General features: G+C 39.2%; 1 protein-coding gene across 1 annotated transcript; it reads right to left on the bottom strand.

Moving 5' to 3' along the window:
- Positions 1–1685: 1685 nt before the first annotated feature.
- On the bottom strand, positions 1686–13874 carry LOC131245605 (mitogen-activated protein kinase 10-like). The gene is made up of 10 exons (XM_058245179.1): positions 13334–13874; positions 11133–11541; positions 10402–10529; positions 10152–10211; positions 5387–5536; positions 5147–5302; positions 4254–4465; positions 4049–4150; positions 3254–3420; positions 1686–2736 (listed from the first exon to the last, which is right to left on the bottom strand). Exons 1-10 carry the CDS (start codon positions 13355–13357, stop codon positions 2297–2299), a joined length of 1848 nt encoding a protein of 615 aa, XP_058101162.1. The 5' UTR covers positions 13358–13874; the 3' UTR covers positions 1686–2296.
- Between the last annotated feature and the right edge of the window lie 12185 nt (positions 13875–26059).

Raw genomic sequence — 26059 nt, 5'->3', positions numbered from 1 at the left:
CTCACCATGCGCTGACCCAGACTGTCTAATAGATGGGCTGTGGAAAGAACTCCATTTGGTCAGGGATCCTAACAATCCATTAGTTGTTGAAATGTGGACCGCTTTTGGATTGTACAAAGTCTGGAAACCACTAATCAGTTGAGATTTTGCCATGTGGCTCATCGATGGTGGGCCATACTTGATGAATGGTCACGAGGTGTGGAACAAGGACAACAAAACCACTCAATTCTTGTCAACGATCACATTAAAGATTAAGAGATTGCAACGGAGCAGAGGGTGATTTGGTTGTGTCAATGGCTTGAATATGATATCAGCTTTTGGGTCACGGTCTAGTGGGACATACGTGGAGTCTTGAAATGATGAGCCTACCTAGGGTCCAATTCCCTGGGCCCACCTAAATGAGTCTGGTCTTAAAGGCCACATCTACACGACCTGTGTAATGTAGGATACACTACTGATCACCTGCAGGCATTGGCACAACTTGTGGTACCTTATCATACCGTTCAATAGTGAGATCTGACCGTCCATTGTGGGGGAAAGCTGACCGTTTGTAGCCTTATTTTGGATTGGATCAAAAGCTCCTGTGGAGTGGTCCACTGAGGGCATGACCACTTGTGTAGGATATCTATACCATGAAAACTCAACGCCCCACCATGAACATCACCCGGCACAAAAATAGGGCTGGGTTCGCTTATCACATGAGAGGCATGCCATTGGAATCAATGGACAGCTTGCAGTCTGGCTCAACATACTGGTGTGGCCCATCTAGTGAATAAATGGGCCTAATTCTCGAGAAGGACGACACCCCAAGTTCAGGGACGCGGTTTGCCTGGTGACCCCAACACCAGGTGTCAAAACTCTGTGGGCCCCGCCGTGACGTAAGTGTTTTATCCACGCCATCCGTCCAATTTTTTCAGGAACGCTTACCGTTGAAAATTTCTTGAGAGCCCACAGCAATGTTTATTTGCCATCAACTTGTAAACACAAATATCAACGTGATCAAGACTTCCGTGGGCCCCAAGAAGTTTTCAACGGTAAGCATTCAATCCACAATGTTTCCTGTGATGTAGTCCACTCGAGTGTTGGATCTGCCTCATTTTTGGTGTTATACCCTGATATGAGCTGGCAAGATGCATGGACAGCGTGAATAAAATACATACATCAGGGTAGAGCCACCAGGGCTTTGACACCAGTTAGCTGGCCCGTGTTAGGTCACCAGCGAATCCAACAAACCTAACTGGTGAGAGGATCTTTTTATTTTATTTTCTTTAAATAGGATCGGCTAACCTCTTTCTTTCCCAAATAGAGGTCAGGATTCCCTAACCAACAATTAATTCAGACTTCTTACACAACCATACTACAAAACACAAGTATATCTTTCAAATACATCCTATTAAATAGATGAGATTTCCTGTTCTATTTTGTCACAGCTGGCGTTCCGCACTCATCCAACACGTCTTATCTTTTCCAACTTGAATAATAATAATAAGGAAAAAAAAAAAAAAACCCCTTCCACGAGCTAACGAGCTGAGGATGGGGTCTTCCTTTTCTGCCAGCTCACAATCAACTTAAACTACATCTGAAAAGATAAACGTCTCTCATCTGCCATCCCAGTTGGCTTCCAGCTGACAAGCAGCTGGATTCTCTTTGCTAGGTACACAGAACAAACAAACAAAGACCATATCTAGAACATGGACAGCTACTCTGGGGACACCCCCATCACTAAGGTCAATATTTATACAAAGGAGATATGATCTGATACAGGCTGTATCGTGATGATACGTAGAATTTATTATCCGTACAGAAGGTGGGCCACACCTGTACTATGTTATTGTCCATCAACAGCCACTGTCCCGCTGGTACTTGTGGATCGGCCTGATATTCACATCAAATGATCATGTACGTGTGGCCCACCTTTTGTATGAATAGGAGATTCTAGGTCATGTTACATGTTGGATAAAGCTGGCTGCATCTGATCAGAGGTTCATATACAATACATAAACAGAGGGAGAGACATAAAATGCATGCATGCACTTTCTTTTTTTTTGGCTGGCAAGGGGGAAATGTGTAAATTTCACTACAGTAGTTACAAGTGTGACAGACTACTGCTTGCTTTCATGCCCCTTTTTTTGTTGTTGTTGACATTCGACAGGATGCCTATTTTTGAAAGGGGCCTTTTCTCTCTCCATCCAACAACAATCCCCGCCCTTCATTTTGTTTTTCTTCCTTTTCTGACCAAATCATGTCATGAAATATTTTTAACGTGGGGTTCCTGGACTCTATTTTCTTCTCACTTCTAGTACATTCTTGTCATGCCGAATTGAACAGTACCCACCTTTCTGTGAGCTGCAGTAGCTGCTGCTGCACCTATCCCACTGAACTGAGACTTTGCCTGCAGCAGGTTCACCTCCATTGCAACCTGATCGCCAATGCTGCCTGCATCAACCTTAGCCGCCTGTGCAAGATAAAATGAAGGATTCATGTCGACGGCCACGCCCGGTGCCAATTTGCTCGCTGCGCAATGGGCAGTGTGCTTGGGTTGTGACGGCAATTCAGTCTCTGCATCCATTGCCTCAGACCTTTGCGGCCTTGTTGTATTCCGGCGGAAACCGTAGGGCGGGGGAGCAGCCTGAGGGGGAAGAACAGCATTCCTGATCAACCTCCTAACGTCGTAAGCATCCTTGACGTTCCCATTTTCGTAGGGTACAACTGGTCCCACAACTTTCCCAGGTTTAGCTGAACAGCAAATGTTATGGAATCATTGACAACAGCACCAATAACAAAAACAATGGTGGCATTATTAGGCCACCAGGCGATTACCATCAGGCAGGCAGGGCTAGAGACTCAAATTGCAATTTCTCCTACATAGATCGCCAACTATATTAAGTTGATGAAGTGCAGGAAATTTTTTACTACAGCCAGACAGTTGATCTGATGGGTCCAACCATGGTCAGGGGAGGAGCAAAAGAATCTCCCAGGTTAAAGGATCCTAGCCCTTAAATCAGTGCCTACAAATAGACAGTGACTGGAATATGTACCAAAGATTGAAGTGTCAAAATCTTGCAGACTCTTTCAGTGTCAGCCCCATCACATTAATGGTTCAGATAACTGAACTACAGGCCCCATATTTATGGAATTTACACCTCAGCAAACTTACATTTAGATAATCTTGGGTCAGAAACTGATACTTCATTTCCCTCTAGAACAGAACAAGTGGAAATATCCTTCAAACAGGGGAATCATTCATGCATACCTAGTGGGATCCTCTGTGGTGCTTGTGAAGTTCTTGGTGGATGACCAACCACCGCATCTGTGTCCCTAGAGTTCTTGCATGACTCTTCTGGGACTTGCCGATCTTTGCATGAAGTAAAAGTTGGCTGTTCCCTTGGGGGGATTGTATTTGAATGGACAACTGTAGATCTGCAAATAAAATAGCCAATCAGCAATTGAAAGATGATAAAAGATTTGAGCAAATCAATGGAAGAAGTTTGTTTAAAGGCATGCTGCTACAGCCTGCTGCTCTTGCAGGCTAGTAGCATAGCACGACCTTCAATTCACAGGAAGGGAAACTGAAAAATGCAACAAGCTGCATGTCAATCAGCCTCTTCTACATGTAGGGGGTATGTGATTAGATGTATAAAATGTATGCGCTCAGCTCCATGTCTGCATTAACCTATGCGGGAAGTTATTGCAGGTTTAGGGTGGTTGGAGGCAATCTAATCCTCAGCATGTTTTGGGCTATCAGTATTTGTTGATGGTTTGTAATATTTTATTCTCATTTTTCTGTACAGAAAAGGATTCATCATGTATATATAACAAAAGAAAAATCATGTTCAGAATAAACAAGAAAGTTGGCATTGGCCTTGAAAACTTGAACAAGGAAATCCTTGAGAGACCCCATCCATCAAAATCAACAAAACACTTTGGCATCACCTTGTCCACACTTTATTTACATTGACCTAGGCATGTGGCTCGAAATGATTCCCCTCCCCACGAATGTCAAAAATCTTGAATGATCCAATACAAAAAGGAGTTGAAGAGGATTTACCTTGGGAGAGAAACATGCTTCCTCTCCAATGGGATCACTGGCCCGCTTTTACCACCATTTTCCTCGAGATGAGCAAACTGCTTCCGGAATTGATCAATGGCACTGCAAAGGCCCAATATACAGAAAATGAATCTAACAATAGAAAAGAAAACATCATTCAGCGACAGCACACTAAATATGAAAACCAAGGAGGCAGTAATAAAACCTTGGATAGAGGAAGTTTGTCCTTTCAGTTCCATTAATGTAGTCCTTGAGCAGTTGAGGATGGTACTCTAGTATTTCCCGGAATATAAGTTCCCGAATGTCCTCTTTTGTCACCCTACGCCTCTCAAACTCAAACTCAATCTTAGAGATCGGTTGACAAGACGGTTCTCTCTCCACTTTGGCCAGGCCCTTGAAATAAGGATCAGCCAGTGCCTGCATATAACAAACACAAACAAACATCCCCAATATAGGATAAATATCAACAATCACAATAGACGAGAAAGAGAGAGAGAGAGAGAGAGAGAGAGAGAGAGAGAGAGAGAGAGAGAGAGAGAGAGAGAGAGCATCTCCATGCTCCCCTAATATGACAGCATGACCAACAGATACAATATCCTCATATGACAACATGGCCAACCGGTACAATATCCGAGTCATCCATCATGTGGATCTGACCATTTGGATGGTCTCACCCAAAATAAATCTGGCCCATTCAGCAGGATGCTAGAAATAGTTGGACAGTTAAAAAAATCAGCCAATTTCCCAGCCGTACATTTGTTTTGTAAACTGCTACCCACCTGATGAGAGGACCGACCTGATTCTTGGGCAAGACTATCTACATAGTAGTAGTATTCTAAATAAATGGATTGGATCAAATACAAATGGTCATTCGCATGAACATTAGCTGCCTGGTTCAAATGTGTGAGCCTATATCAAAGTTCTACAAGAAGGTGTTGCTATATCAAATTTCGATGATCATGAAACATTAATGAAATCAAGTTTTGGCATTCTTCAGGGCCAAAAAAGATTCCAAAACAACAGACCACACAGATTCAGAAGCAATTAGCTGGGCATTTATAAAATCTAATAGAAATTGACATCCTGTCAGAAACTGACCTCTTCAGCAGTTGGCCGATCCTTTGGATCAAATGCTAACAGTCTTTCCAACAGTTTGAGTGCTAAAGGATCTGCATTTGGAAACTTTTGTGAAAAGGGCACAGGCTGCTTCTTCCTCATGCTACTCAGATACCTCCTCGCCTTTTCATTCCGGACCTGGATTCAGAAAAGCAGAGAGATAAATTGCTAAGGTCACTCTCTTACGAGATAGTTGGCACTAAGGATAGGAAAATGCCATACCCGAGATACAGTATCTAACGAAGGTGTGCCAAGCAGATCCGTCATCAAATCCAATTGGTGAACAACATTTTTACCAGGAAATAGTGGCCTCCCTGTTAATACCTCAGCAAAGATGCAGCCTATGCTCCAAATATCAATTGCAGGAGTATACTGCAGATCCAGAAACCAGTCACTAATTAAATCGTGCTGGGAAAATATAAACAACGTTATGCAGTATCAACAGAGAAGAGAAACTTAATACCAAATCCAATACAATTACCTGGTAAGATATTTCAACTTGCAGGAGAGTTCAACACTCCTTCCTGAACAAGCATTTTTTTAATTACTAGGCATAATTACTACTTAAAAGCACATTGAACAAATCCTCCAAATAAATTGAAAGCTATTATCCATGGTAACAGTGAAAATTAAAATAACCAAATTGTGTTGAGGGACACCCAACATCATATTTCCTATAGCCACAACTGTTGCAGAGACGGTAAGAAAACCAAATTACAAATAACAAATAGTTTTTTGGATACTAAAAACTAAAAATAGTAATAAAAATAACAAACCTTCTGACAGTAGTGGTTCTCAACATGTTGGTTGTGCAAGACATGCCTAAAACTTTTAAGTAACTTTCCAATGGCATTCAAGGATTCTCTAGAATTGTCTTACAACATAGCAAGAAAATTATCTTTCACCAAAAAAAAAAAAAGCATCTTAAGAACATCTGATGACTCTTAAAAACAAAATATGAATATACAGATAAATGCCTTATTAGAAAACCTACCCTATAAGTATGCATGTAAAGACTAGCCTCACCAAAAACTAGAATTGAACATAGATACATACTACAAGATTGATTGTAGAAACAAGTTCAAACTTGGTACCAAAAGCAAACAATCTAACACCGGTGGTTTTCATCCATGTTGCCAATGTCCAACCAGTTTAGGGATTTTTTTCCTGTACTGATTAGTTTGAATTCCATGACCTTAGATGGACATGTTATAATTTCAAAACAGGCATCTTCAGAACAATGGTGGCTGCCTCCACTAAGGACAATGGTCGACTGGTTTCAAAACAATTTGCTCCATAACCAGGAGAAACATGCAAATCCTTACAGATTCAATATATATATATATGGGAAAAGGTTCTATGCGGTCGAGCTCCTGGGAACTTCCCATGAGGTCAAGCTGTGTGGGCCCCACCGTGATGCGTGTCGAACATCTACCCCATCAGTCAGATGCACCATTCCATGATGGGCCTAGGGCTTAAAAATCAAGCCAATCCGTGACTTGTGTGGGCCACACCACCCACAAAAGTTAGGGCTACCCTCCATTAAAACATTCACAATCATTTGTTGGGCCCACCGAGATGTGGTTCACAAACCCAGAACATCCATTATGTGTGTCCCACTTGGATGAGGGGTCAGACCAAGTTTCAGATTCATCCAAATTTCAGGTGGGCCCCACTAAGTGCTTTTATATGTTTTAGGCATGTCTTCACATGATTTTAGATGGTATGGCCCACCTGAGTTCCATATACGGCTGATTTTTGGGATATCCCATAATTTAAAGGGGACCCATCAAATGCACGGTGTTGATGTTCGACACAAATTCACGGTGAAGGCCCACACAGCTCAGCCTCATGGGAAGTTCCCATGAGCTCAACCGCATAGAACCTTTTCCCTATATATATCAAACTAGACTCTTAAGTTGACTGGTGGGTTGCTAGAACCAAACTCAACTCGAGACCAATTCAAGTCTCAAGTTTGGAGCCCTTGTTAAGAAATTCATTTTCCTTTAGAAATGGAAAGGGGGTGAAGTAAATCAGTCTCTTCACTGTTGCTAGACCAAATCCAATAGTTAATATGGAGTTCAAACAACCACTCAAAAGTCAATTTTGTGTTGCCAAAAATATGTTGCTGCATGGTGTGTGTGTTTGTGTGTGTGAAACTAGACTTCTGAGTTGACTGGTGGCTTGCTAGAACCAAACTCAACTTGAGACCAATTCAAGTCTCAAGTTTTGAACCCTAGTTAAGAAATTCATTTACTTTAGAAATAGAAAGGGGGTGAAGAAAATTAGACTCTTCATTGTTGCTAGACCAAATCCAATAGTTGATATGGAGTTCAAACTACCACTTGAAAGTCAATTTTGTGTTGCCAAAAATATGTTGCTGCAGGCCACACAAATGAACAAATGGTGTAAAATTAGAATCCAGATAATGAAAGGACAGATGAGATAAGGTGGATTTGAAAAAAATATGTCTGTATCACTACTTCCATGGTCAGTTTTGAATATCATCTGGTAAGTGTTGTGCATAGTGAGTTCCCCACTTCCATAACATTATCAGCAAGCTTATTATTCTTGGCACCTTCATTTCTCCTGGTTCTTTTATATTATTCAAGACGGCTATTTCTTTCAAGCTGCAATGCTAACCAGATAAAAACAAATGTCCTATAGATGGTTCCAGTTCACTCCCACAAGAACAACCATCTTCAACTAAGAAAGTCATATACAAGCACACCAATTTGAAAAGGATGACAGGCAGACAGTTTACAGAAGAAAACTGAAATTGCAACTGTATAGTAAGTGTAAAGGAACCAATAAAAACCTAAAATATAGAGTTAGGGAAACAGTTGAGCCTATCTCCAGTGTCTCCATTTGAAAATTTTAGACCCACTAATATGGCCAACTACAAAAGAATGCAAATGTATGAATCTAAAAGTTCTATACATGCTTTACGTATCTTGACACAGTTGTAGATCCAACTGAAGTATATAAGCAATGCAGGTAAAGATTAACAAATGGTCAAATGTGCACCATTTAATATATAACCAATTTGGCACTGTGATGCCCAGTATGGTAGTACTCAAAAAATAAAAATAAAAATAAAAATTAAAATTAAAAAAAAAAAGCTAGCAAATAAAGCTACAAGGACATAATGTCAGTAAAGTAAGAGTACTAAGTCACTTAGGGCTCATTTCTCACTTCCCCCCACCCCCACCAAAATCCTGCATTTTGGGCAGTTTGGAAATGAAATCTAGGATTTGTAAAAGTAGGGTTGTTTGGCACCACTGAAAATCCTGAATTTAAATTCTAGGGTGGTCCAAATCTAGGACTTTTAACACTTTTTTCAATTCCAAGGAAGATCCCTAGCTTGAAAATCCAAGTTTTTGGGATCATCTCCAACCATCATAACTACCATCTCCGTTCATGTGGCATTCACATTCATTCACACCGTTGGATGTTGTCACTTGGATTCGCACAATGATGATGGGATGCCAAAAAAACCAAGGTTATGCAATCATTATGTGGGTCACACAATAGGAGAATTGACCACCATCCAAAAAGTTTTTTTTTTCAATTATGAAATTAGTGAGCCCCAAAAGCTTGGAATTGGCTTATTTTTGGGCTGAAGCTATCCTACAATGGGCTCAGTGAAATGATCGTCTCATGTTGCGAACATACATTTAGAATATTTGAGAGCATTTAATTCATTGCATTCATTATCCTTTTGAATATATCACAAAATAATTCTAGGAACCCAAAAGTCATAATCCAGGCTCCCAAACACAATTTCTGATATCCAGGATTTTGAAAATCCATGCCACCAAACAAAATTGAAAATCCAGGGTTTCAATCTCTCAATGTCACAAAAAGCTCTAAATAAAGCTCCATTCCAGAACAAATACTAGCACAAAGTCCACAAGACATTTATAAACAAGAGGTCATCATATTGTTCATGCTTTCAAAGCAATTAGAGGTTGTTAACGAAAAATCTGCCTTCCCAACCTTCCCTTCTCCAATAGTGTCCCATATATTGTCGAAAATAAATTTTCACGGTTTTGCTTCACCAACAAACATAACCATACATAATGATGAATCAACATCATAAAGAAATCAAACTGACTCTGCATAAAAGATTACCAACTTAAAAATAAAAAAATAAAAAAATAAAAAAGCAATAGAAAATGATGTCAGTCATGTCAAAATGTAAATGTTGACAAAGGGTCAGCCAGCAAAGTCTTGAGCTAGGATTGACAGGAAAGCCTATCAGGTTAAGAATAGATACTTTCCTTGCATTTAAACAACAACGATTACAGGATATCAGAACATAAAAATGCCTAGCTATCCACACATACAGTTTTTAAGGGTACCTACATACAAATATGCATTATATTCTATGGTTTTAAAAAACAATCATCCAATACGTGTTCAATATACCCCATATCATAATGTTTTTGGGCCCAAACAATACGTTTATTCAAGCCCTTGATATATACGATCACAGGATATCAGAACATAACAATGCCTATTGCCTACCTATCCATACATACATACAGTTTTTAAGGGTATCTACATACATATAATATGCATTATATTCTATGGTTTTAAAAACAATTGTCCAATACATGTTCAACATGGCCCATATCATAATGTCTTTGGGCCCAAGCAATACCTTTATTGAAGCCCTTGATACATACATATATGTACATTTGTATGTGTGTATGCATGGATCGTCCAAGGTGGGCTCCCTCTTATCCAATGGTCCATGTGAACAGAAGTGGGCCCACTTGGGCCCCACAAGTAAACTCAGGCCGTAACAATGTGCAAATAATTCGCGGTACCTCTAATGCTCTATATTAATAACAATTTTTATCCAAATAAGAACAATTTATTCTGTATATTGTGAATGCAAAAGCAATCAATTGTTCAATGTAAGGTATCAAGCACCTCGCTGCAACTATATTGACAAATCAAGGACCAGGCTAAAACTTACTTTAGAGAAAAATGATCCACAAAGTTCCGGAGCTCTATACCATCGTGTTGCAACATAATCCTGCAACAATGTTCAATGCTTCAGAAGTAGGGCAAGGAAAGAATGAAAAGTGTCTACTGAAAGATATCAAGAAAAAACAGAAAGACTAACATGGTAAAAAGAATAATTTAGAGGTAATGAAATGAACCAAGTACAGTCTAAAGATAGAGCTGCCAAGTTTAATGGATAGCTCTAGATTCTTTTCACATACCGTCCAAAATATTGTGGTAGGGGTATCACTGAATGCAACTCTTGCTAATCCGAAGTCACAAATTTTGAGCTTGCAGTTTGCATTTGCCAATATATTCTTTGGTTTTAAATCTCGATGATACACATTTGCTGCAACCAAATCGCCTTTATATCAAAACAAAACCCAATGTTCTCCAAAACCAAAAGAAAGAACTTTAATAGATGCCATCCAATGCTATGACATGAAAGGTCTTTGGAGTTGTTAGTATATATGCTAGCATATAAAATTTGAGTGGATTTCTCTACTCATGATGGTTCCATGCTGTATAGCAAACAGGGACTCGGGACTTTTCAATCTTAAAACAAGCCCCATGAACTTGGGCAGAAACTATTTCTAAAAGAATGCAGCTTTTAGGGGGTACAGTCTTGTGAATAGCACTGAGGAAAGAAACTAAAATCTCTTGAAGCAAGACTTTAAATTGGCAACGTGCAGGATGCAGGGAATGATACAGTCGCAATTCCCAAGAAGATATGCAGAGAAACGTTAAATAGTATGACTGTAAGAGTGAAAGCATTGTAAGGAGCTAAAGCGCATTTCAGTTAAGTGAGCCCCAAATTCTAGGAATGCACATTTGAGAAAGAGAAAGATGTTCGACCAAGAGAAAAAGAAAGATGCATCATACTCTTTGGTAGCTCATAACAACCTACATAACCCACATATTTTATACAAATATGAAAATAAATCAGCCAAACCTGTATGAATATACTTCAATGCACGTAGCAGCTGATAAAGGAAAAATTGATAATGTTCCTTCGTCAAGTCATCATTAGCCTTGATGACTTGGTGCAGATCTGATTCCATGAGCTCGAAAACAACATAAATATCTTTAAAATCCCTTTTCGAAGGTGGCAACATGATGTGCTTAATTTCAACAATGTCAGGATGGCGTAGGAGCCTGAGCAGCTTGATCTCACGGAGGATCCGAGCAGCGTCAGAGATATGTTCAAATATGTCATGTATTTTCTTTATTGCCACCTTTTCTCCAGTATGTGTGTCAATAGCCGAGCATACCACACCATAGCTTCCTTTCCCTACTACCTCCTGAATTTTGTATCGATTGGCATCTCCATATTCCGTGAAAAAGTCCATCTCTGCTTGACTCTGGAAACACAAGAAAATCCATTGAGGATTCATGATTGCATGCTCAATCAGTCATGTAAACGAACTTGAAATAGCTTATAACATGAGTTTTCAGTGACAGTTAGAGAACTACTCAATAAAGTAATTAAACAAAAAATGGGAGCACAGAACTTGATGAAGGCCTATTTTGATTGTGAGAATATAAGATAACTAGAAACTTTGAACTCATTTTGACAAGCTCTAATTTTTAGAGTTAATCATGCAAGGAAGAAAATATTTCAATCAATGGGCTTTCTTTCTCTTTCCAAATGAACTGCAAAATGATAAAAATAAATAAAGAAGAATGATGATGACTATGATGAAACAAGAATGAGATAATAATAACACAAACTAATTCTTATGAAGACATCACAGACAAACTTTTACGCAGTTATTTTTACCAAGGAACTAAAGGAACTTGTTTCTCTGCCCAGTATATATTCACATCAGACAAAATCAAATAAGACAAGGAAAAGAATAGAAAATACTAAGAAAAAGAAAAAAAAAAAAAAAGTAAAAACACAATGAAAGGCTAGTAGCAAATGATATTATATATATGAGATCTGCATGCGCGCACACATATGATAAAACCATAAATTAACAGCTAATCCAATTGAACGAGGTTTTTTTTTTTTTTTTTTTGTTTTTGAGAGGTAACAGAAATATTGAACAAGTCTATTCACTAATAGTTTCTAGACATCTTATACCAATCTCAATCTATGTAAAAGCGATAAAACTTTTAAGCTGCAAAACAACAGTAGCATATTTTCTTCTTCATTTTTATGGAAGGAATGACGGTGGCAACGAAGAAGGAATTAAGCCTCTATCTATTTCCGATAATGATGACGGACAAATTTCAGGTTATTGCGTGATAAATGAACAGAAGACTTTCAATATTTTCGAGAAAACAATGAGTTGTGTTGAAAATTCCCAAATCCAGTAATCTGTTCATATACACGGCATTGGGGAAACTGCATCAAAAGTCCAAGTCTTACTGAAATGATGTGTACCAGTAACATCACAACCAAACGATGGAAAAAACGAAAAACAAACAAACAAACAAAAAACAAAAACAAGCTGCCCGATCATCACCCAAAAAAAAAAAAAAAAAATGAACAACAAATGGGATCAAGAAGGCTACAGTGTTACACAGATAATGCTTGATGATGAAGATGCAAAAGACTTGAAGAGAGGCATAAGCAATTTCCTACAAGCTTTTTTCCATATCTCTAGAAAAGAAGAATTACCATGAAAATAGAAAAGAAAAGGAACCAACAGCAAAGGCAAATCCAATTCCCAATCCATTGTCAATAACAAAAAGGAAATCCACAAGGAAATGCTTCCAGCAAATCAACCCATAAAAACAAATAGCAAAAACTAAAAATTTACACCCATCAAAACAAAAACATCCCAATAACTGAATAGAAAATTCCATAGGAAAAAAAAAGAAAGAAACTTCACAAACAGATATATCAAGGAAATAAAAGAGAGAAGAAAATTCACTCCAGCAACTTTCAACGTGACCAGTAGATTCTGCCAATTACCCAGAGCTGGCAAATTCGAGCCACCAGATTTCGATCACTATCAAAAGCAAGATCTAATCTGATGGCTCCAATCTTCCGGAGACCCACAATTCATAAACAAACCCGTACAGTCCGAATTCTCAAATCAAAACCCAAAACCAGAGATATCACCAACCAGACCACTCCAAGAGAATTTCCAAAAAACGAAACGGAACGAAAATCAACATCACAACAAGATCAAGAAACCTAACCTTCTTGCGCTGATCTTGCTGCATTCTCTCTAAATCTCAAAACACAAACCTTTCCAAACCCCTGTAGATTCTTCCTGCTCCGACGATAATCTAACTCAAAAAGACGAAAATCACGACCCAATCAAGCTCCAAAACTCAGCCACATTTCCCCCACCTACCCCTGCTCCGTATCACAAACCCGCAATCTCTCCTTATTCTCTTTGAAATCGTCTCTACACATAAAAATTGGAGCCGATCCTTCATGCACTCCTGTTCCGCCCTCAGAACCCTCTGATCAAGAATACCGACAGAGACAACGATCATAGAGAGATAAGAAACCCGCGCTTCGATTCCTGCATGGCCGGATGCTAGATCCGAGAAGTCAACAGCATACGTATGTATACGCGCAGTCTACGTATACGTTTACAAGCCGAAGAGATCGAGATCTGATCAGAGAGAGAAAGATGGAAGAAATGAGGTTTGGCAAACCCTAGATATCCGGGGACCTTTTCGGAGAGAGTCGGAGAGAGTTGAGAAAAGAAATAGAGAGAATGGGCATGAAAATAGGGCGTTTTGTACTAGCGTTTTATCAGGAATCGTATATACGAGCAGAGCGTACGTGTATGGTAGTGGCCGTATATGGTAATTAATCGAAAGTTGGAGGGGATTGTGAGGGTTGGGTTTGAGGAGGTTGTGGCCACGGATGAGAGAGATTCTTTGCGTGTTTGCGGTTTTCGAGCCGGTTTTTCTAGCGTAAGGTGGATGGTTTTCACCTGGATTGCCTTTTAAATGATGATCTGAGCCGTTCATTTTCTGGATTCCATGCTCCTCAGGTCATGGTAAGAAATTGTTTTTGCATGGGTGATTTTGAATGAAGATGAATATTTAATGGATAATATTCAAATCCAAGATTCAAAGGTCAGCATTATCAATTGAAGCATGATTATAAGATGATGGCTTCTGTACGGTGGTATTGAGAACATGAACGGTTCAGATCAACATGAGGATGTAGTATGGAGGTGGATTCAAGGCAACGTACGGGGCCAGCGTACCGTAGCAAAACCTTTTTTGAGCCGTTGGGTTCGGTCCCGTGTCCATTTCACCATCGACAGCCATGGCTTTGGGTTTTTTCGGTGGGACTTTGAGTTGAAAAGTCCGACTTTTGGGGGATTTATTCGGATAAGAGAAAATACTTTATAATCCGGCAGAGCGTGATGCATGATATGCAGGCACTTAGAAATTTCATACGTGTTCATACAGTTAGTAAAATTAAACGTTAAAAATTATTTTAATCTGTGTATTTTTATTTTGAACCAAAAATTAAGCTTTTCTTGTCATCTAAGTATCGGATCGGTGGACATTCATTGATGGTTAAAAATGAAAAAATCTAACGGTCAATTTTTCAAAAGCAAGTGTCCATGAATCAGAGATTATTATTATTCAAACAATCTGATCTTATAAGTTCAAAAAAGTAGGATGTACAATATAATCGGTTTTATTTTAGCTTATATATGATAGGTTTATAATATCTGAGTGGTTGCGTATCAAACGTCATACATTGTCTGAGTATCATATAACTACCGTGCGGATAAAGTTGACATGGCCTTCGTAAAAGACCAATTTACCCTTTAGTATGGGTGAAATGGCCTTGTGTTCCCGATCTGGCAGATGGAAGCGCGTGTCAGACGCCGTGAAGAGACGCGGAATGAATTAAACACGCGTGAGATCCGTTGTTCTTTCTTGCATGACTTTCGTTGCGGTGTGGGAGATGTGGGGACCACCTGTTTGGATCTGTGATGGGTGTTGGGGTGCTTGGAACCCACGTATCATCGTCACCGTCCAAGATTGAGGATGCACCACTTTGTACTGGATCATGGGCAAGGAGTGTGTGTGGTGTAGCCTATTATCCACAGCACACGTGGCAGGGTGAATTATTATTCTGACCGTCCGTTTGTTGTCCTACCATGTGGAAAGTAGTCCACATAACAAATCGATCAGTGGCCTCAAGTGCTTGTAGAAAACAAATGTCCATGTCATTGATGGCTACGATTGTCCAAAGATATCTCTAATATTTTAAAGTTTTCGGAATTTTATGGCTCGGCCTGTGTAAAATGGACGGGGATTTCATGCCAAAGCCAGGAAGTTCTTGCGCTCGGAACATAGGTGATGTTTGTGATAAATCCATCCCATCCATCCGATTTGAGATTTCATTCTAAGACATTAAAAAATAAATAATAATAATAATAATTTAAAAAAATTGAGTCGCATCCAAGGGCCAAGTAGGCCACGCGAGAGGGAAAAATAGGGAATGAAATTCCTACCGTTGAGACCTTCTTTTGGCTTTACTTAGATATTTACCTGACATCAAAACCGTTTTGAATGTTATTTCCACTTGAATGAACTCAAAACACATAAAACTTGTATAAAACTTTTGTGGCCGTATGAATGTTTCAACTATAGTTGATCATTCCCCACTGTTTCCTATCATATGGCCCACTTGAATAGAAGATGGATCATTTGTGCTTCCTTCTTAAATGATCTCTAAAAATGAATAGATATAGTAGTTTAATAACAAATATAACTTTCAGCGAAACGCGTCCGTGTAATATGGATGGACGATAATGACAGGTTGCTTGGGTCTCACCAATTTAAGGAGGAAACGGATTCCATGAGTCAAAATTGGAAATCAAAATTTCAAAATTTGCCCACTTTATAAATTTTTATTTTAAGACGGCCCCACAAAAATATCAATTTTCATGTTCTCGAAAGGGATTAGAAGGGCTTCTCCACTTTTCTTCCATGCTACTCTTTTCTCCTGGGCGACTTAGGCTGCCACGTTACAGCCTACTTTGATGTATTCATTCAACACCTACCATTAAAAACTTCGTCCTTGTCCACAACTTTTGTAGCTCACATATCTATGCATTGATAAGATCTCATAAACCTCAATTAAAGGAAAAAAAAATATATCATCTTGATCCACAACTTTTGTAGCTCACATAAGGTTTTTAATGGTTAATAAACCATGTTTCATATGGTGTGATGTACCTAAAATTTGTATCTAATTCAGTCTTGAAAGCATAGGGTAATGGCCTAAAATAATTTGGAAAAATAGATGAAGGGCATGGACATGCAATCCATAAATCAAGGTGAGCCCCAACAACAAGGATCTCACCACATTGTTGGTTTAAGGTTGGAGTTAAGCCGTGCTCCGTTTCTCCTGTCCAACTCTTTTTCAAGCAGGCATATTACATCTTAAATTTTCATGATAAATTTAAATCTTTGTATTTTTTCAAAATATTTTAAAGGTGAAAATATATCATTTAGCACTCACCATCCAATTTGATTGCTGGTTATTTTCATATCTATACATTGAGCTGAGTTAAGCAAGTGCTCTATGTATATCAAAACTCATGTAATGTTAATTACAAAAGTTAACCCAAACAAAAGAAATCTAACCTTACCCTGTGTATTAAAAGGTGTCACTTAATGAGACGAGGCAAATCTCTCACCTCCCGAAGAATTAAGAGATTTTGGGATTTGCTCTCCCATTTAGCTAAGCTATCCGTCACAAAATTCACTTACTCATTAATAATTTTGAATATAAAGTGATTTTCTTTTAATAAAGACTTATTGATTTATTTGAGGATTACTTAAAAAGGAAGAATTTAGGATAAGAAAACATTGTTGTTGGATATCTTAAATTAATCTGGTAAAAAAGTTTATTGATGCCATCAATAGACCAGTCGATGTCATCGTGCACTGTTCGATGTTATTGAATGGTTGCTTGATCCCATCGAAGAAATTCGGAATTTTCCTAGTTAGTTGTTGAACTATTTGGGTACTTGTTCGATGCCATCGAAGATCAGTTCAATGCCATCAAGATCCATCAAAGTGCAATTGAGAAAATTCATTTTTTTATGTTTTATCCCTAGACTGTTTTGGTGCTTGTTCTATGCCATTGACAGTCTGTGGAATTTGTTTCCAATTTTGTTTGAAATTCTTCCCATGACTATAAATATGGGTGAAAATTGAAAATAAAAATTTAAAAAGAAAAAAGAGTTTTTTCAATTCGTTCATAGAGTTTCAAAGGGTGTAACTTGGGGTAATTCAATGCTTGTTCAGATTAGGTATTCTCTAAACTCTTGTAATTTTTCCATAAAGGTTTTTCCACGTCAAAATCGATTTATTTGCATTGTGTTTTATTAGTGCAATTTGATTACTTCACTTAATTCATCTTTTTGTGCTTCTGCGCTCCCCCAACAAACACTAGTCTAATATTTATATAAATTAATGTTCTTACATATATAAATTAGAATTTTTAATTAAAAATTCTTTTTTTACCTTATTTATATATAAGATATACACACATATATAATTTTTCCACTCTATTATTTTTTTTTCCAATTCAACCATCATTATATGAATTTTTGGTGTCATTGTTTTTCACCGAATTTCTTTATTATTACTTCTATAGGTTGAATTGACCAAGTGAAACAAAAGAATATTCGAAGCTATCCTTTTCTTTTCTTCTTTCTATTTTTATTTTCTATTGTACCGGTTTTTGCTAACTATGCTTAAAACATATGCATGTCCCCTTTTAAGGTTCTAAAGAGCCAACAATGAAATGAACCTTAGTTACAAAGAGCAGAGAGAGAGAGACAGCCGAGAGCCAAACAAATCCTAGTTATATTCTAAATCATTAATGTGATACCTATTTTAGGTGAGCTCTCCACTTTTGGAACGGCTCTAACAATCTCCATGTTCATTGTATATAAATTACTTCCTACACACTTCAGGGTTCCATTAAATGGCATTTGATTATGCAAGTCGGTGGAATTCTACTCAAATAGCAATGGGATAACATCTACATGCTAGCTAATCCATAGTAAACAACTCACAACAAGATTTTTACAAAGCAGGAAATGGTACTATGAGGCCGACCTCATGGAAACTTCCCATGAGGTCAAGCTACGTGGGCCCCACCATGATGTGTGTCAAACATCAGCATCATGCATTTCATGGGTCCCCTCTATTCTATGGGGTATCCCAAAAATCAATTGTATCAGGAACCTAGGTGGGTTATACCATCTAAAACCATGTGAAGACATGCCTAAAACATATAAAGCACTTTGTAGGGCCCACTTGAGTTTTGGATGTGGCTAAAACTTGGTCTGACCCCTTCCAATTGAGACACACACAATCGATGGGCTGGATTCGTGAACTACATCTCAGTGGGCCCAATAAATTATGAATATTTTAATGGGATGGTAATCCCTTTCAACTGTTTTATGTGGTGTAGCCCACCTAAGTCATTGATTGACTTGATTTTTAAGCCGGTGGCCCACCATGAAATGTTGCATCTGGCTGACAGGGTAGATGTTCAATTCAATACACATCATGGTGGTGTCCACATAACTCGACCTCATGGAAACTTCCCATGAGGTTGACCTCATAGTACCATTTCCCTACAAAGTATTACCTTGTTATTATGGAATTTCATTCAATGCCTTTCGTAAAAGTGCATGTGTATCAAGTGCCTTACTTTGCAAGTGTACCAACTCTTCGAAATACCTACAGGCTTCTCTCTCACCTGCACCCTCTGTCCCTTCCGATAGCTCGTAGGACCGGTATCTTCTGGCATCCGTTTCAAGTAGCCGCTAAAATTCCCGAGTTATGTTGGACACAGTTTGGCTAGTGGCCCTTCACTTGCCATGTGGCCATTGGTCGGTGCTATGTGGGCTTCACCATGTATATGTTTTATCTATACTGTAAATCAGTCAATCCGTTCATACATCATTTTAGCACTTGATCCCAAAAATAGACAAATCAGGTGGACAAAATGAGACACATATCAGGTGGACCATATCACGGAAGGAAACAGTAGTGATTGAATGTCCACCATTAAAAACTTCATGGGACCCACTGTAATGTTTATTTGACATCCAACCTCGTTATTAGATCAAAGAGGTCATGGGTTCAAATACCCATTGTGGTGAAATTAGGGCCGAAAGTCGGGCAGGTTGGTGCTCAACCCTAGCTCAAAAAATCAGCTTGACTTTGCTCGAACTCAGCTACGAACCGAGTGGAATCGAGCTTTTTCAAGTCGAGTCAGACAAACTAACTAAGCTAGCTCAGTTCGTGTACACCTCTATTAACTTTTAATTTATACTTTATAGTAAAGATTGTAATAAATTGAGGTCGGACTAGGCGTGCCTCGATTTGATGTAAGCTCATCTCAACTCGAATCACAAGCTCGCCTTGAATTTGCCTTGAAAGATTTGGTAAACTAGCCAAGTTCCAATAGACTTGAAGAGGACATGAACAAGTCAATTCAAGCTCAATACACCTCAGCTTAACTCGGTTCGATATGTAACTCTTAACTCATTTTGCTGTATAACTTTATATGTAGTCCGGCTGGCCACACACTTTGTACAGAGTATGTTTACGGTGAAGTATATGTGGTACATTGACCGGATGTCCGGATACTTGCACCGAATTTGCATGCTCACGCAACCTGTTAAAAACAAAGCGCGTTGACTGAAAATACATGCATGCCATTAAAATTCTCAAGTGGTTAACCGTGTTATTACCTACTTGGGAATATTAATTCTCAAGCGAAGTTTTCCTGCTTAATCAATTTGATTGATTCATTCACGTCAATTACATTGCAATATTCTGGAAATTGGACGCGGATTGCGTCCTACCCCTGCCTGGACGGTAATCCGTCCGGGCAGGCCTCTGTGGGGCCCACTATGATGTAAGTATTTTATCCAAGCTGTTAATAGCTTTTCTCATATCATTTTAAGGTATGAGGTAAACACTGAGCAAGTATAGGCTTAAGTGGACCACAAAGTAGGGATTTAATGCCTACCATTGAAAGGAGAAGTTTCGGATCAAGCTAATATTCGTTTTTTCACTTCATCCGCGTCTAAATGAGCTTATTAAAAGGTTGGATGATAAAAAAAACATCACGGTGGTCCTTAGAAAGGTTTCAACGGTGGGTGTCATTATCACCACAGCTTCCTCCGGTGTGGTCCACTGGAGCTGTGGACCTGCTTCAATTTTTCTTATGTATCTTAAAATGATCTGATAAAAGCGATTAACGGCTTCGATAAAACACTTACATCACAGTGGGCCCCACAGAGCCCTGGTAGGACGCAATCCGCGCCCCAGGAAATTCACGCCCGTGGCGGAAGCGGATTACCAGCTATATAGCTGATGTAGGTACGTGTCGTGCGAAGACGAGCGCTGACGCTTCTCGAGCTCCAATTTGTACCAACGGTTCAAATGATATCAAAGTTACGTGGGCCTCACGATTATTTATTTATTATATCCGCACGGTTCATCCATTTTTCCAGATAATTTTCGAGTTATATACAAAAATTGAAACATATCCAAAGATCAACTGGACCACTTCACAAATAGCAGCGGAGATAATGATTTTCAACGTTAAAATTTTTTTAGGGCCCACCATAAGGTTTATTTTCCATCCAATCTGTTTGTAAGGTCACAAAGACCTGTAGGAAGAGGAAAAACAAATTTCATATTGATCCAAAACTTCTGTGAACCCCAAAAAGGTTTCAATGGTAGAAGTTCAATCCCCCAATGCTTCTTGCAGTGTGGTCCACTCGATCGTTATATCTGTCTTATTTTTTGCCTCGATCCTTACGACAAGCTTTGAAAATGGATGGACCGTTTGGATATAACACATACCTTATGATGAGACGCACGGAACTTGCTGACGTTAATACACCAGTAATATGCGTGGTACACCAGCCAATCGGGCTTTCGCTTGTGGCAAGTGGGGCTTTCGCTTGTGGCAAGTGGGGTACACCAGCCATCGAACTCCTGCCTTGGATCTTTGCACAATATACATCGGTTTTGGACTCTGACAAGTGGGGCCCACCATTTGGTAATCAACGTATCTGTTGAGTCGGACAAAAGAATGCACTAAAATTCTATGATCCTTGGGAACCATATCATGACCTTTTTCAGGTGAACGTGGACCTTCTACTTCTCTTCTTAACCGTTCAATTGTAAACCTCGTATCAAACGCTACAGATTGTCCATGTGAGAAAATTTTTGCAGCGTGATTTATCTGTAATAGACACAACAAACCAATGGTCTGGATTACCAAACCGTGGGCCCCACTTATCAGAACTGAAAAACCGTGTGTCCTGTCTGGCGTTTTAAGAAACGTGAGCGGAAGGAAGATTGAAACTTTCTACCAACCTCTTTCTCAGTCAGTCGGCGCAGACCCAGATGATAATATCTTGCGTTTCAAACCGTCAATGCAGCCCCTGGTCAAATGAATTCCAGAAATGTACGGTGTCGCGAGGTTTGCCGGCTAGCAACAGATCAACCATATCCAACCCGAACGCGACCTGCACCATCCAAATTATCAGAGACGTGCAGGAAGTGGATCGGCTGGTTGACGCAGGGGAGGACGTGAGGTGGAGCACCTTCTTCCTAAAGAAGATAACTATTCTCAATCTACGGAATTTCTCTGAACTCCTCATAGAGATTTCTCAAATTCACTAGGAAAGAAAACAGAAAATAAAAATAAATTATAATAAATTCAAAATTGATTAATGAATGAGTAAAAACGACTTCACAACCCTTTAAATAGGGGTACAAGAAAGAAATTAGAATCAAACTATAACTCAAACTCTTAGAATCTGTAACTTATTATAAATAGTTAACTTACTATTTATAGAAGGTCGTGATATCTACTAGTGCACAAGGTTTTCAGCCAAAAATAGTAAGTGTTCTATTTGGCTTCACTAAACCGTTCTCCTAATTATTATAAGCTCTTTTCACGTTGGGCGCAACTCCTAAAAACCGACGGATTAAGAGTTATAATTAAAATAAAACTTACCATTTATAATAAAAACAAAATTAAAACAGGAAAACGACCGTCGATCAAGGAGTTTTTCACAATTCCAGGCTGCGTAACCCAACGTAGCTAGGTTGGTTGGCTAAAGTAGCTCATTCTACCTCAAAATCATATATTTTACGTCAAATAACTCATTCCGGATTGCGAGATATGCCCAATCTAAGGTCCGATGGTCCGGATCACTTCTGTCGTCGACCGGGCCTTTTCTGATCCATCTTGGTCATGAAACTGTCCGCGACCCGCTCTACATCACTGGTGTGTTGACGTCACTAAGTTCTGTGGGTCCTATCATGAGGTATGTGTTATATCCAAACCGTCCGTTCATTTGGAGAGCTCGTTATAAGTCTTGAGCCAAAAAATAAGATAGAACCAAAGATCAAGTGGGCCATACTGAAAAAAGCCGTGGAAGAATGAACGTCTACTATTGATGCAATTTTGGGTTCTCTTGGATCAATATGATATCTGTTTTTCCTCTTTGTCCCTGTCTCCGTGACATTATAAACAGATTGAATGGAAAGTTAATGTTATGCGAGCCCTATGAATATTTTAATGGTGAGAATTATTGTCCCACTGATATTTTGTGTGTGGTCAACTTGGGCGTTGGATACAACACAATTTTGCCATAACGATTTAAAATGATCTATCCAAATGGATGAACGGTGTGGATGTAATAAATACATCATTGTGGGGCATGTAACTTTGATCTCCTTTAAACCGTTTGTACAACTGGAAAGAGCCTGAGCGTCAGAGAGCTCCTCGCGGAAACGGATTGGCTACTCCCCTCCACCAGCCAACGGCTGATGGTCGGGGCTATGTGAGCCCCATCATGGTGTATGTGTTTCATCCATGCCGTCCATCTATTTTTATAGATACTTTTATGGCATGGAACAAAAAATGAGATATAACCCAATTTCAAGTGGACCACATTATAGGAAACAGTGTTGAATAAACATCGAGCATTAAAAGCTTTTTGGGGTCATAAAAGTTTTGGATCAAGCTTAAATTTATTTTTTCCATTCATCCGGTCTAACCTAATCAATAGATTGGATGTCAAATAAACAGTACATTGGGCCATAGGAGGATTTTAACGGTGGATATCCAATCACTATTGTTTTCCTGTGGTGTGGTCCACCTGGGATTTAAATCCCTCTTCATTTTCGGTTCAGGTGCTAAAATGATCTGAAAAAATGGATGAACGGAATGGATGAAACACATACATCGTGGTGGGCCCACAGAGCACCGAACACCGGCCAGGGGGAATCCGTTCCCCCTCTTCGCACGACACGTACCCACACCAGCTAGGTCGGTGATGTGTGGTACACCCGCCAATCCGGATTGGCCGGAGTAGCACACACCACCGACCTGGCTTCCGTGCATAATATAGGCCCCATCGTGATCGTACGCAAAACGTCAGTCTCGTTCAAGTATTATGTGGACCACCGTTAAACGGAGTTATGGGTCCCGTGAGTTTCCAATTTCCATACGTTTGAGATTCCGTGGAACCCACAGGGAGGTGTGTGCGTGTGTGTAATCCAAACCGTGCATTAGATGCAAAGCCTCATGCTTACTGTACATGTCAATATTCAGGCTAATCTCATAATCAGATGAGCCAGAAACAACATAAAATCGCGCCTAAAACATCTTAATTCACGTTGTGTGGCCCACGTGACTTATTTAATATCCTGAATTTTGGACTGTCATTTTATGGTCATGGTTGGAGTCTGAGGAATGGATTGGATGGCATATGTACATGACTTTAACCCCACGCGGTCTGAAAGTTTCTATGATGGGCTTACCTCACCATTGCTTTCAGTTGTTCCATCTGTCGTGGCCCACCTAAATCCTAAATTAGGCTTAAATAGAGGCACATTTGATGGGCTGTGACTTCACGGTGGGACGTTCAAACATTATGTCATCGCGCCCACGGCTCCACAATAATAATTCACGTGTGGCTTGGAGGACTTCTGGTTGAACTGAGTCAAGCTTAGTACAGGTTAGCTATGCCAGCAGCCAATCTCAGCTCAAACTTAGCTTTCACCACGTCTTGGGGCGTGCTCAACTCGATTTCTCAAGTCAGCTGGAGCTGATTTTGAGTTCGATCTTTCGAGCCGAGCACCGAGGAGAGAGAGAGTATGAGTGTGTGTGAAAGAGTACTAGGAGGATTTGGGCTCGATGCTCGTCAAATCGGATAGATTGGCCGGAACTTCGAATAGAGAGAGTAAGAAAACAACTGAGTGGGGTTGTGAGTTAGGGTGTTAGGGTTAGGGTCCGGCCGTCGGCGAGGTGCTGGAGAGGGGAAACGGGGGCTGGTTATGGACGTGTAACATTCTGTTTTTATTTGTTATTTTTTATTTTATTTTAATGGTGGATATTCCAAACCACAGTGTTTCTTATGGTGTGGTCGACTTGAGAGTTGGATAGCCTCATTTTTTGGCTATACCTTAATATGGATGAACAAAACTAATGGATCAACTGGATTTATCACAGCATCTCTATGAGGCTACTTGTTTACGAAAAAATAAAATAATAATTGCTGCAAGTCATTCAAATGTGAGTTTCCAATCTCATCGGTGTCCTCTAACCTACTAAGAAGGTGGGCTTGGGGTCTCAATCCAAACCGTTCATTTGATGGGTCTTGTCATTCTTACCTATTCTATAAAAAATAAGAAAAAAATTTAAAAAAAAAAAAAGAGAGAGAGAGAAGAAGACGCAACGTGTAATGCTGCACATCACTGCAAAACCAAAATCCTGACTCTCTCTCCCACTTCACCCATTTTCTTCGCTCAACAATGGGATGAATTTGTGCCAAAAGTTATCCAGGCCGTTCATCTTATGGAAAAAAAAAAGAAAAAACAAAAAGAAAATCGATGACATGCGTTATTAACGTACACTGCCACAAAGCCATGAACCTTTGAACCCATTGGAAAATTTCCATTAAAGCTTTCATCTCTCATCTTCTCCAAGTTTCCTTACATCGTACCTTATCGCTTCGAAGGATCAAAACTCCCGAATCTTTATCGTCCAAAGATTTGCCATTAGAAGTGGTTCTTTTTTTCCTTAACAAATTTTGGATTTTTGCTGCTCATTTATCAATTGCATTTGATTCTCTACACACCAACGGGTAATTTCTCAGAATCCTCTAAACTCGAATGTATCTAAGAATTCAATAGTAGTAGCTGAGAAGAATGATCTATGTGTAGAACCGCCTTGATCTATGTGTAAAACCACCTTACGTGTGTAGCTTCGAGGTATACAAGTTGCCTTCAACATGTGACTAGATCACCGACCTAATCCACTCCTATCTCAATTAATTTCAACTCTAGTTTTGCAACATTTTCCAAATTAGTTATTCCTTATGTGAGTAGAGCAAATTAAACCTTATACATTGATATTATCTTAAACAAAGCTGTAAAATGACTCACTGAGTGACTTAGTGAGTCAGCCTCTGTTATTCTCAGGGACAGTTCCAAATCTCAGTATACTAATGGGACCACTACATAACTTATGATAATCTTATAGGAAGAGTTAACTCGATCAAACCATTAAGCAGTATCTAAATCAGATCATATTCAATACATATTTAAGATCATCAAAAGTTGAACGATTCATAGCCAGGCATAAGGTTCAAGTTTCATTGATTAGTTGCATTTCTAACAGGTAGGTGATCATCCCTGGTTGGGAATTTTACAAATTCTATCATATGTAAGTCTAGACGTGGAATATTCTTAACTAAATTTAAAACAACAATGCAAAAGGCGTTGCCCTTTCATTGTATGTTATGAAATTTCTAGTCTTGAATTTAGATAATACTATTGAAGTGTAGATGTCATATTTATTATTCCATTAGC

This window comes from Magnolia sinica, chromosome 5, assembly GCF_029962835.1.
Source record: "Magnolia sinica isolate HGM2019 chromosome 5, MsV1, whole genome shotgun sequence".
NCBI lineage: Eukaryota > Viridiplantae > Streptophyta > Magnoliopsida > Magnoliales > Magnoliaceae > Magnolia > Magnolia sinica.
The sequence above is the reverse complement of the archived record's forward strand: the minus strand, read 5'-3'. Positions and strand labels throughout refer to the sequence as shown.

Bases quoted from the DNA above. Each gene is read 5' to 3' on its own strand.
- LOC131245605 (XM_058245179.1), bottom strand. From the start codon at position 13,357: ATGCAGCAAGATCAGCGCAAGAAG. The intron at 5,537-10,151 runs GTAAGTTTTAGC...CTGGATCTGCAG, and splicing joins GTGGATCATTTTTCTCTAAA to TATACTCCTGCAATTGATAT. The intron at 4,151-4,253 runs GTTTTATTACTG...GGGCCTTTGCAG, and splicing joins ACAAACTTCCTCTATCCAAG to TGCCATTGATCAATTCCGGA.